Below are 12259 nucleotides of genomic sequence, written 5' to 3'. Positions count from 1 at the left end.
GCTCCTTTAAGCCTCCTTTGTCTGATGGGCACTGCTTGGCTATGGCATCTCTTGAACCCTCTTCCATGGGTCCTCAAAGGGACTTTCCCTTATCTAATTTGTCATCATTTAATGGCTTTTGAGAAAAATTCCTGTGACTTTAAATATAAATATTGGATAAATCAATAATTTGCATACCACTTGTTCTAAATGTCCTATAGGTTGACTTCGTGAAGAAACAATTGAAAGCCGTCTATGAAAGACTTAGGCTAGAGCAACAGAAAATAGAAAATTATCTTTCAGACTGGAGTTTGAAAGTAAGTGCGATATAGGTAGTAATTTATCAATTTGTCATTTACATTAAATAAAATAATCATACAATTTTTTTTCAGACACTTGATCATTCTTCAGAAGAAAGAAGTAACCTGCTTAGTGAAATGCCCGTGGAATTAGAAACTTTGGAATGTCCATACCCTGACTTGAAGTCTTCAATCCTTAATGAATTCTGTAACTTTACAGAGAAATATCAAAAGAAACTTCAAGATTTTGATATGCAGTTAAAAGATATATACAGGTAATAAAACTACTTGAATTATCTAGATTTTTGCCACCAAATTTTTACTTTTTTAGGGGTCACTATACTTCCTGTTTACTGTTTTCATAGATACTTTGTGATTGGAATACAGACTATCAATAAATGTTTAGATTTACTATTTGTTGAATAGAGAGGTTTTTTTTTTCTTTCTCCAAAGTAATTTCCTTGAAATAATGGTTTTAAAGATTTTTATGAGGTTGAAACTTGATGAAAATATCCCACTTATTTATCTCTTTACTACACAGGTAAGAAATAGTTTTCAAACGTGAATTTTTGATAACTATGAATTTTTATTTCAAGATGTGAAGCTCTTCAATGGAAATTTACAAATCAGTACTAAAAATTGGTTACAATGGAAAACATACCCATGGAATTATGTTACTTGTAATCTACTGTGATTTTGCCCTATAGTGAACACAAAGTATGTTTTATAAATTTTTTTTAGAAAATGCACTTTTTTTAAATTGAAGTTTAAAAAAAGTTGATTTACATATTGTGTTATTTTCAGGTATACAGCAAAGTAACTCAGTTATATATATACATATTTTTTCAGATTATTTTCCATAATAGGTTGTTACAAGATATTGAATATAGTTCTCTGTGCTGTACTGTAAATCCTTGTTGCTTATCTATTTTATGTGTAGTAGTTTATATGAGTTAATCCCAAACTCCTAATTTTCCCCTCCCTGTCCCTCCCTTTCCCCTTTGGTAACCATAAGTTTGTTTTCTATGTCTGTGAGTCTGTTTCCTTTTTGTATATAGATTCATTTACATTATTTTTTAGATTCCACATATAAGTGATAGTATATAATATTTGTCTTTCTCTGTCTGACTTAATTCACTTAGTATGGTATTCTCTAGGTCCCATCCTTGTTGCTGCAAATAGCAATAAGAAAATGCACTTTCAATTGTATCCTGAGAATGACAATCCTCTTCTGAATGACAATTATAATGTTAAGTGACTTAAAATTCAGTGTCGGCAGGGCCATCTTCTCTAGTGTAAATTCTATATTAAAATTCATTTAATGAACAAACCCAGAAATGCCACCCTGGGTCAGATCAATAGCCTACTTCATGTAGTGTTCTGTATATGAAGTTTCTGGGAAACATTTTGTAGGAAAATATGCTTTTTATTATATTGACCTCAAAAATATCCCCAAAGAATATATACCTGAAAAGAAAGGAAAACTATTGAAGGGACACATGTATAGTAAATTAGCAATAGAAGTAAAAGGCTCTTCCTTTGAAATGAAAGAAGATGAATGTGACAAGTATTAGTATTTCTTATATTTCTTTTTTTTAACAATTAATTTATTTTTTGACTGCATTGGGTCTTCATTGCTGCATGTGGGCTTTCTGTAGTTGTGGCGAGTGGTGGCTACTCTTCGTTGCGGTGCGTGGGCTTCTCATTGTGGTGGCTTCTCTTGTTGCAGAGCATGGGCTCTAGGTGCATGGGCTTCAGTAATTGCGGCATGTGGGCTCAGTAGTTGTGACTCACCGGCTCTAGAGCACAGGCTCAGTAGTTGTGACTCGTGGGCTCTAGAGTGCAGGCTCAGTAGTTGTGGCTCACGGGCTGTAGAGCACAGGCTCAGTAGTTGTGGTGCACAGGCTTAGTTGCTCCACAACATGTGGGATCTTCCCGGACCAGGGATTGAACCTGTGTCCCCTGCATTGGCAGGCGGATTCTTAACCACTGCGCCACCAGGGAAGTCCCTAAATGGGCTGTTTTGAATAAATACAGAGGTGGTGGGCATCAGAAGTCTGTGGCTGGTGGGGAGTAAGGCATGTAAATGCACTGTTCTAACTAGTGCAGTGAATTATATATTCAATTGTAATATTTACTGGACCCTCATTTGCCAGTATCTGCCATTTTTTTTAAAATAAATTTATTTATTTATTTATTTTTGGCTGTGTTGGCTCTTTGTTGCTGTGCGAGGGCTTTCTCCAGTTGCGGCGAGCGGGGTCTATTCTTCATCGCGGTGCGCGGGCCTCTCACTGTCACGGCCTCTCCCGTTGCGGAGCACAGGCTCCAGATGCGCAGGCTCAGTAGTTTTGGCTCATGGGCTTAGTTGCTCCACGGCATGTGGGATCTTCCCAGACCAGGGCTCAAACCCGTGTCCCCTGCGTTGGCAGGCAGATTCTTAACCACTGCACCACCAGGGAAGCCCTCTGCCATTATTTTGATAAGGCCATTTCCCCTTTTGGTTCTAGTTATTAGGCCTTGTGAGAATTCACATAGACTGTATACATATATGTGTACACCTGCACAAGTGAGCGTGTGCATATTTTAAACAGATGCCTACTGCTACAACATAAGAAGGCTGAAAGATCTAGGGGACATTTTTAAATTATGAGAAATTTTCATTGGGCTAAAGGCAGTGGACATCATGGTTAATCCCCAATATTTATTTTAATTCCTCCTATTTTGTAGCAGCTTGCCAGTTTGGGTTGGAATGACTCCAACCCCAGATCCAAAGGTAGACCCTGATTGGGAGTGTGCACCAGTCCATAACTTCATTCCCCCCAGTCACAACAATTAGCTCAGGGTGGTCCAAATCTAGGCAAAGCTCAGAACTTTTGTTAGATACTTGTGAGGAGTAGTGCGTTTTCTTCCCTGTGGATCTACCAGGAAAGTACACGGCTGTGGTTGCTGCTGGCAGCCCTCTTGTGAATGAAGGACAACAGCACACAAGGAGAGGAGAGGACCCAGACAATCATGGGGAAACTGGTCTGGTATCCTGTTTGAACTGCATGGGAAGCCAACCTCACTGCTGAATTTTCAAGGGCAATTAGTCCATATTAATGTCTTAAACCAGTTTGAGTATAAAATTCCTAATTTTATATAATAGTTGATTTGATTTCAAAATATCCATGACTCATGAAATTAATCTGTCAATTTAGTACAATTGCAATTGAAGAATTGTTCAACATTATTCCAAAATTTATTAGGAAGATTAAGCTTGTAAAATCACCCAAAGTGAAGAATAACTTCTTCAAAATGAAGAATAACTAGGGTGGGGGAGTGGTAAAACTTGCACAGCCAAATATAAATATATATTTTAATATCAAAATAAATTAGGAAGTTCATATGTCTGTAGCAGATCAATGGAACAAAATAGAAATACAGAAAACAGAAAATATCTGTAATGATTTAATTTACTGTAAAGGTAAAATTTTTATACTGTGAGGGATTATTTATATGACAGCACTAAATAACAGGGAATTAGAAAATTAGGTTAGATCTCTTATTCCATATGACTCAATAAACTCCAGGTGCATTAAAATGTGAAGAAGAAAATAATCATAAAAGAATTAGATAAAAATAAAAAGAAGTATTAAATAATCTTGGAGTGGAGAAGGCCTTTTAAAAACATGTTACCTGCAGTGAAAATCATAAAGAAAAAAATTAAATAAATGCAATGACATAAACATTTAATAAAATATAACAGGATGTTTCCTCAGGCAAGTATTAAATCTTTAAAGAATCAAAGGGACTTCCAGTTTTCTGTCCAGCAAGTAAGGAGCTTAGAATTTGCCAGTCTGCTCTAATGAGGAGTAGAAAGTTGAACAAACTGGAAAATCAACAACTCTTCTTAACTACCTCAGAGAAGTTAGGTCACAGGGCAAACCACTGCCCACAGAGCTGGAGACACAGGTGATACAGAGAATCACAAATTACCTGAGAAGAAACTCGTTTAGCAGAAACCTTCACAGGAACCAATGTTGGGGTAGGAACACCTGGACTGTAATTGATGAATTGCTTGAAGCTGAGTTGTGGACAACTTTGAGAGTTAAAAACTCTAGGGGGCCTTAGTTAAGGGGGGTGTCAGCACACTTTTGTGAGTTTTACCTCAAGAAGTTCTACCAGGTACCCACAGTGAATATCTTGAGAAAAATCCCCTCAGGCCTCTGATGGGGGAGGGGAAAATGAACCGTTTGGAAATACTCCAGAGCATTCTGTTCTTCTTAACAAAGGCTGCCCTCAGGAGAAACTATTTTATTGGAGCCTAAACTGCCAAAGTTTTATCAGAACCTAACCTACCTGGGGGCGGAAAATACACAAGTCCAGCAGCGCTAGCCTTCCATGTGGGGGACGGAAATATCCAACTCCAGCCATCCCGTCCCACCAAAGGGAGGGAAAACTGAGAAGGATTGGTAAAGTTCATAGTCCCCAGATTTTCGACTGTGCTGAGGGTCAGTGCCCCTAACCCTCCCCTCCCTACCCTTCTTCCATGTTGTCAAAAGGTCAACTGTATACTTGAATATACAGTGATTTATTTTTAGTTATTCATTGTAGTAGCTAAAGACTGAGGAAACAATCTTAATGTCAATAGGAACTAGTTTTGTAGATTATTGTACAACCATACAATGTATTATTTTCCAGATTAAAAAAAAAAATGTAGGGAATTCCCTGGCAGTGCAGTGGTTAGGGCTCCACGCTTTCACTGCCGGGGGCCTGGGTTCAATCCCTGGTCAGGAAACTAAGATCGTGCAAGCCACACAGTGTGGCCAAAAAAAAAAAAAAAAAAGTAAATACTTAGCATTCACTGATATGGAACACTTCCCAAGGGTCAGGGTTAAGGTGTGGTATAAGGTTAATAAGCAAGCCTTATATACAATGTACAGTACACATTGTGTGAAACAGGAAAAAGTAAAACACATACACACATACAGATATATATTTGCTTTTATATGTTTGAAAAAATATGCAAAAATTGATAACATTTGTTGCCTTTGGGAATGGGAGCTAGATGCCTGGGTGGGGGGGAATGTGAGGGAGAATTTTTATTGTAACCCCCCCCTTTATTATACCTTTTGAATTTTGAAGCCTGTGAATATACTGTCTATTCTAAAAACAAGGAATTTTTAAGGAAAAAAATAATAAGGGTAAAAAACATATGACAAATAGGAAACGTTGGCAAATATCAGGCACAAAAAATTAAAATCTCTAACATATAAAAACACTTTGCAAAATTAATTGATTCTTGAACAGCCAGAAGAGAAAAGGGACAAAAGAGAGGAAGAAGTGACTTATCATTCATATTTTCCACAAATATTTGTTGAGCAATTACTGGCATAAAATAGACAAAAACCCCTGTACTCATGAGGCAGGTTGGAGACACACAACAAACTATAAACACCATACGTAAGTAAATTATCCATGGTAGTATATTAGAAGGTGATAAGTGCTATGGAACAATAGAGATTAGAGGAAAAGACAAGTTGCTGGGATTGTGGGGGAGGGGACAGACTGCAGTGTTTTTTTGATTCTTTTTGCATGTGGACCATTTTTAAAGTCCCTATTGAATTTGTTACAATACCGCTTCTGTTTTATGTTTTGGTGTTTTGGCCGCCAGGCCTGTGGGATCTTAGCTCCCCAACCAGGGATGGAACCCGCACCCCCTGCATTGGAAGGTGAAGTCTTAACCACTGGACTGCCAGGGAGGTCCCAACAGTTTGCAAATTTGAATAGAAGTTTGGGGATAGTCCTGGTTGAGGAAGCGACATTGAAGGAAAGTCATGAAGGGGGTGAGAGGGCTAGCCATGCAGAAATTAGTAGTATGAGTGTTCTAGCCAGTGTTTACTGAGGTGGGCGTGTTTCTGGCAAGAGGCTTGTGTGGCAGGAATAGAGTGATAGACAGGGAGAGGAGTAGAAGGTATGGTCAGAGAAGTAAGGGTGGGCTTTCCTGGTGGCGCAGTGGTTGAGAATCTGCCTGCCAATGCAGGGGACACGGGTTCGAGCCCTGGTCTGGGAAGATCCCACATGCTGTGGAGCAACTGGGCCCGTGAGCCACAACTACGGAGCCTGCGCGTCTGGAGCCTGTGCTCCGCAACAAGAGAGGCCACGATAGTGAGAGGCCTGCGCACCGCGATGAAGAGTGGCCCCCGCTCGCCGTAACTAGGGAAAGCCCTCGCACAGAAACAAAGACCTAACACAGCCAAAAATAAATAAATAAATAAAAATTAAAAAAAAAAAAAAAAAAAGAAGTTAGGGTGAGGGTGGGACATGTAGAGCCTGGTAGCCGTTCATAAAACTTCTGATTTCACTCTGAGTGATATGGGAAGCTACTGGAAGCAGAAGTGTGAGGAAGTGTGCTAACTAGACCTAACTTATGTTTTAGCAGAATCACTTTGGCAGTTGTTGTGTTTAAGATGGAGGAAAGGAGGGCCAAGAAAAGACTGAACCCTTAGAAAGTTGTTAAACCCAGGTGAGATATAAGGGTGGCCTGCATCAGGAAGTGGAGATGGTGTGAAATAGTCAGCTTCTGGACACATTTTAAAGGTAGAGCCAACAGCATCTGCTGACAGACTTAAAATAAGGTATGTGAGAAAAAGAAAGCAACAGAATAGTCCAAAATTTTATGGTTGAGCAACTGGAAGGATGAAGTTACCATCAACTGAGTTGGGGAAGATTGTAAGCAAAGCAGAGGGGGAAATCAGGCATTCAGGTTTGGACATGTTGAGTTTGATGCTATCAGTTGTCCAAGTACAGACTTTATGAAGGCAGTCAGTTATATGAGTTTGGAGTTCAGGAGAGAAATCTGAGCTGGAGATACATGTTTGTGAGTCACCAGCATGAAATTGGATGTGATCACCAAAAGAGTGTGAAGGGACAAAGGAGAGAATCAAAGACTAGTTCCCTGTGAAACTGCACAACTCAGATGGGATTTGCACACAGCCAGAACTCTGACTGGGACTTGAACCCTCGGGCTGAGACTTTCACTCAGCCAAAACTCGGATTGGGACATGAATCCAAGGGCTGGGACTCAAACCCACGGTCTTTCAATCGAGATTGCACACCTGGTCTCAGGACTTAATGAAGCTCAGGTTCTTTATGGCTCAGTACAGGAGGAATTCAGGGAGAGGCAAAGTGATAGGTAAGAAGTGAATTTATTTAGAGAGCTACACATTCCATAGACAGAATGCTGTCAGTCTCAGAAGCTGAGAGCAGCCCCAGAATATGGGGTGGTTAGTTTTTACAGGCTGGGTAATTTCATAGGCTAATAAGTGGGAGGATTATTCCAACTATTTTGGGGAAGGGGCAGGGATTTCCAGGAATTGGGCCACCACCCACTTTTTGGCCTTTTATGGTCAGCCTCAGAACTGTCATCGTGCCTGTGGGTGTGTCATTTAGCATACGCTAATGCATTACAATGTGTGTATACTGAGGCTCAAGGTCTACCGGGAGTCGAATCTTCCAACATCTTGGATCTAGTTGGTTCTAACCAGTATATGTCATATCCTCAAAGACTATGTCATTCTTTTAAAGGTTGTGCCCTGCCCCCTTTCCTCCTGTTTCACTTGCGTCTGCTGGCATTACATTGTCAGCAAGAAGAAGGGTAACCAACAAAGGACACTGAGGGAAGGTCTGTGAGATACAAAGAAAACCAAGAGTGTGCTGTCCCAGAAGGCAAGGGAAGAGGGAGTGGGCAGCACTGTGAGGAGGGGCGATCCACTGAGTAAATGTTGCTAGGTCAGATAAAATAGGACTGATGGTTGACTGCTGGCTCCACATGGAGGTCTTTGGTGACCATTTTCGTTGAAGAAGTGGGAACAAATGCCCAACTGGGTTGGATTCAAGTGAATGAGAGGAAACAATTGAAGGCAATGGGCATAGATAACTCTTTTGTGAAGCTATTTTGCAAAGGAGAGCAAGAAAGTAAGGCGAGACTTTTATGTTGTTGTTGTTTTGTCTTTTGTTTTGCTTAAAATGGGACAAATATTAGTATGTTTCATGCTGATGAGAATAATCCAGTAACAAGATTTAGTGCACAAGTGGAGGAATAAGCACGAATGGTTCATCTACTACAGTAACGGGTGGGGATGCAAGATTCTATGGTCAGATGCTGGGAGGTGAATTGATAACCTCGTGGCAGTCCATGAAACTCTGGATGGTAATTCTAAATACAAATGACAGAGAAATTTATGAAAACCTCTCTACTCATCAAAGCAATGAAAAATTTTAAAATACTCAGATTTTTACCTATAAAATGGTAAAACACAGCAGAAGTTTTTAAGAATCTCTCTTATTTATTTATTTATTTACTTTTGCCTGTGTTGGGTCTTCATTGCTGTCCGTGGGCTTTCTCTACTTGCGGTGAGCGGGGGCTGCTCTTTGTTGCGGTGCGTGGGCTTCTCATTGTCATGGCTTCTCTTGTTGTGGAGCATGGGCTCTAGGCATGCAGGCTTCAGTAGTTGTGTCACACGGGCTCAGTAGTTGTGGCTTGCGGGCTCTAGAGTGCAGGCTCAGTAGTTGTGGCGCATGGGCTTAGTTGCTCTGCGGCATGTGGGATCTTCCTGGGCCAGGGCTCGAACCCGTGTCCCTTGCATTGGCAGGCAGATTCTTAACCACTGCGCCACCAGGGAAGCCCAAAACACAAAAGAAATTTATCCAAGTTTAAAAATATGGAAGAAATGGGCATTTTTATACATGACTAGTGAATAAACACTTTTGGAAGACAATCTGGCAATATGTCATCAAATATCTTTATAAGTGTAAATTCTCTTTGTCTCTTTAGAAATAATCTTAAAGGAAATAATCATAGAAGTGAAATAAATAGTTGGCTTCAAGGGTGTTCAATATTGTTTTTCTTTCTTAGGTGATAGCAAAATCTTCAAAGTGACTAAATAGCCAACAAATAGCTTCATCAATTATGATATATCCACACAATGGAAAACCACAGTCATTAATAATTATATTAAAGAATTTTAATGACACAGGTAGTTGCAATAATTTGCTGTGCAATTAAAAATCAGGCCACAAAATAGCTTGCATAACATGGATTCTCTTTTTTTTTTCCCTTTCCCTCTGAAAGTGTTACATCCATTTAGCCATAGAAGAAAAAGACTGAGAGGTTATCCACCCAAATAAACAATAACAATAGCTGTCCCCAGGTAGTAACATTATAAATAATTTTGGCATACATACTGTTTCTATTTTATAAAGCAAAAATACAGATTTTTAAAAATCTAAGATAAAGAGGGAAGACAGAACCATTGATATTTATTGAGTGCCTATTACATGACATGAAAAGTACATGTAATTTTAATCCTCAATACACCCCATTTCAAAAGCTCTATTTTACAGATTTGTTTTACAGCTGCAGCTGTAGGTGAGCAATTTTCCCAAAGTTTCTGAACTAGTAGATAGCTGAGCAGGAATGAGTTTCTTCTGCTCATCTGAATAGAAAGCTTCTCCCTCACACCACACTACTTCAAGCATGTATATGCACCAGGATGTTGGTAAATTGGGTTGACTACTAGAGCAGTGCTATTTAATAGAAGTAGAATGTGAGCCACATTCATAATTTAAAATTTTTATGTAGCCATATTAAAATATTTTAAAAGATAAAATGTATTATGGTAGTATATTTTAACTTAATAGTGCCAAGATATAATTTCAATGTAAATCAGTATTTAAATATTAATGAGATATATTACATTCTTTTCTCATACAAAGACTTTGAAATCTGGTTTGCACTTCACACCACAGCACACCTGAATTGGGACTGACCACATTTTAAGTGCCGAATAGCCACTTGTGTCTAGTGGCTTCTATCTTGGACAACAGAGCTTTAAAGGATATTGTCTTTTACTAAAACATTTTTTTAAGAATTGGCTGCAGTTGAACCTGTTTATTTATTCAGTATGTTTGTGAAGCTATTTAGATTCTATTTGGGCTGTATTTCATTAGTAACATGAAGACAGTTTAATTGCCTGTTTTAGACTCAGATGAGATTGTGGCTTTAATTTTCTAACATTTGGATGAATTAATCATATGGATGAGACATAATTGATGCTCCATTCAGCTATGTCAGATCTGAAGCCAATATGTGGCAAAAGCTATAGAATGATAACAAGTAATTTCTACTTTATTGTTTGATAGGTTATTAAATTTTATAATGTTGATTCATAATCATTATTCTAATTATAATTATATAATTATTCTAATAATAATTATGAGATCTAAGTCTTGAATGCTATTTAAAATCCACAATGATTTTTTTTTTGAATTTTATTTTATTTATTTTTTTTATACAGCAGGTTCTTATTAGTTATCCATTGTATACATATTAGTTTATATATGTCAATCCCAATCTCCCAATTCATCACACCACCACCCCCCCGCTGCCACTTTCCCCGCTTGGTGTCCATACATTTGTTCTCTACATCTGTGTCTCAATTTCTCCCCTACAAACCAGTTCATCTGTACCATTTTTCTAAGTTCCACATATATGTGTTAATATACGATGTTTGTTTTTCCCTTTCTGACTTACTTCACTCTGTATGACCATCTCTAGATTCATCCACGTCTCTACAAATGATTCAATTTCGTTCCTTTTTATGGGTAAGTAATATTCCATTGTATATATGTACCACAACTTCTTTATCCATTCGTCTGTTGATGGGCATTTAGGTTGCTTCCATGACCTGGCTATTGTAAATAGTGCTGCAATGAACATTGGGGTGCATGTGTCTTTTTGAATTATGGTTTTCTCTGGGTATATGCCCAGTAGTGGGATTGCTGGGTCATATGGTAATTCTATTTCTAGTTTTTTAAGGAACCTCCATACTGTTCTCCATAGTGGCTGTATCAGTTTACATTCCCACCAGCAGTGCAAGAGGGTTCCCTTTTCTCCACACCCTCTCCAGCATTTGTTGTTTGTAGATTTTCTGATGATGCCCATTCTAACTGGTGTGAGGTGATACCTCATTGTAGTTTTGATTTGCATTTCTCTAATAATTAGTGATGTTGAGCAGCTTTTCATGTGCTTCTTGGCCATCTGTATGTCTTCTTTGGAGAAATGTCTATTTAGGTCTTCTGCCCATTTTTGGATTGGGTTGTTTTGTTTTTTTAATATTGAGCTGCATGAGCTGTTTATATATTTTGGAGATTAATCCTTTGTCCATTGATTCGTTTGCAAATATTTTCTCCCATTCTGAGGGTTGTCTTTTCGTCTTCTTTGTAATTTCCTTTGCTGTGCAAAAGCTTTGAAGTTTCATTAGGTCCCATTTGTTTATTTTTGTTTTTATTTCCATTACTCTAGGAGGTGGATCAAAAAAGATCTTGCTGTGATTTATGTCAAAGAGTGTTCTTCCTATGTTTTCCTCTAAGAGTTTTATAGTGTCCAGTCTTACATTTAGGTCTCTAATCCATTTTGAGTTTATTTTTGTGTATGGTGTTAGGGAGTATTCTAATTTCATTCTTTTACATGTAGCTGTCCAGTTTTCCCAGCACCACTTATTGAAGAGACTGTCTTTTCTCCATCGTATATCTTTGCCTCCTTTGTCATAGATTAGTTGACCATAGGTGCGTGGGTTTATCTCTGGGCTTTCTATCTTCTTCCATTGATCTATGTTTCTGTTTTTGTGCCAGTACCATATTGTCTTGCTTACTGTAGCTTTGTAGTATAGTCTGAAGTCAGGGAGTCTGATTCCTCCAGCTCCGTTTTTTTCCCTCAAGACTGCTTTGGCTATTCGGGGTCTTTTGTGTCTCCATACAAATTTTAAGATGATTTTTTCTAGCTCCGTAAAAAATGCCATTGGTAATTTGATAAGGATTGCATTGAATCTGTAGATTGCTTTGGGTAGTATAGTCATTTTCACAATGTTGATTCTTCCAATCCAAGAACATGGTATATCTCTCCATCTGTTGGTATCATCTTTAATTTCTTTCATCAGTGT

The 12259-nt window shown here is 38.4% G+C and overlaps 1 protein-coding gene across 1 annotated transcript in view; it reads left to right on the top strand.

The window, feature by feature from the left end:
• CCDC148 (coiled-coil domain containing 148) overlaps positions 1–12259 on the top strand; it is a 265897-nt gene that overhangs the window by 97384 nt on the left and 156254 nt on the right. Inside the window, exons 7-8 of the mRNA XM_061184011.1 lie at positions 201–296; positions 372–553. Of these exons, the coding sequence (XP_061039994.1) occupies positions 201–296; positions 372–553 (278 nt within the window). The remainder of the gene's footprint in view (positions 1–200; positions 297–371; positions 554–12259) is intronic.

The sequence above is a fragment of the Eubalaena glacialis genome, chromosome 1 (genome assembly GCF_028564815.1).
Source record: "Eubalaena glacialis isolate mEubGla1 chromosome 1, mEubGla1.1.hap2.+ XY, whole genome shotgun sequence".
NCBI lineage: Eukaryota > Metazoa > Chordata > Mammalia > Artiodactyla > Balaenidae > Eubalaena > Eubalaena glacialis.
This window is presented reverse-complemented; position numbering and strand designations above follow the sequence as displayed.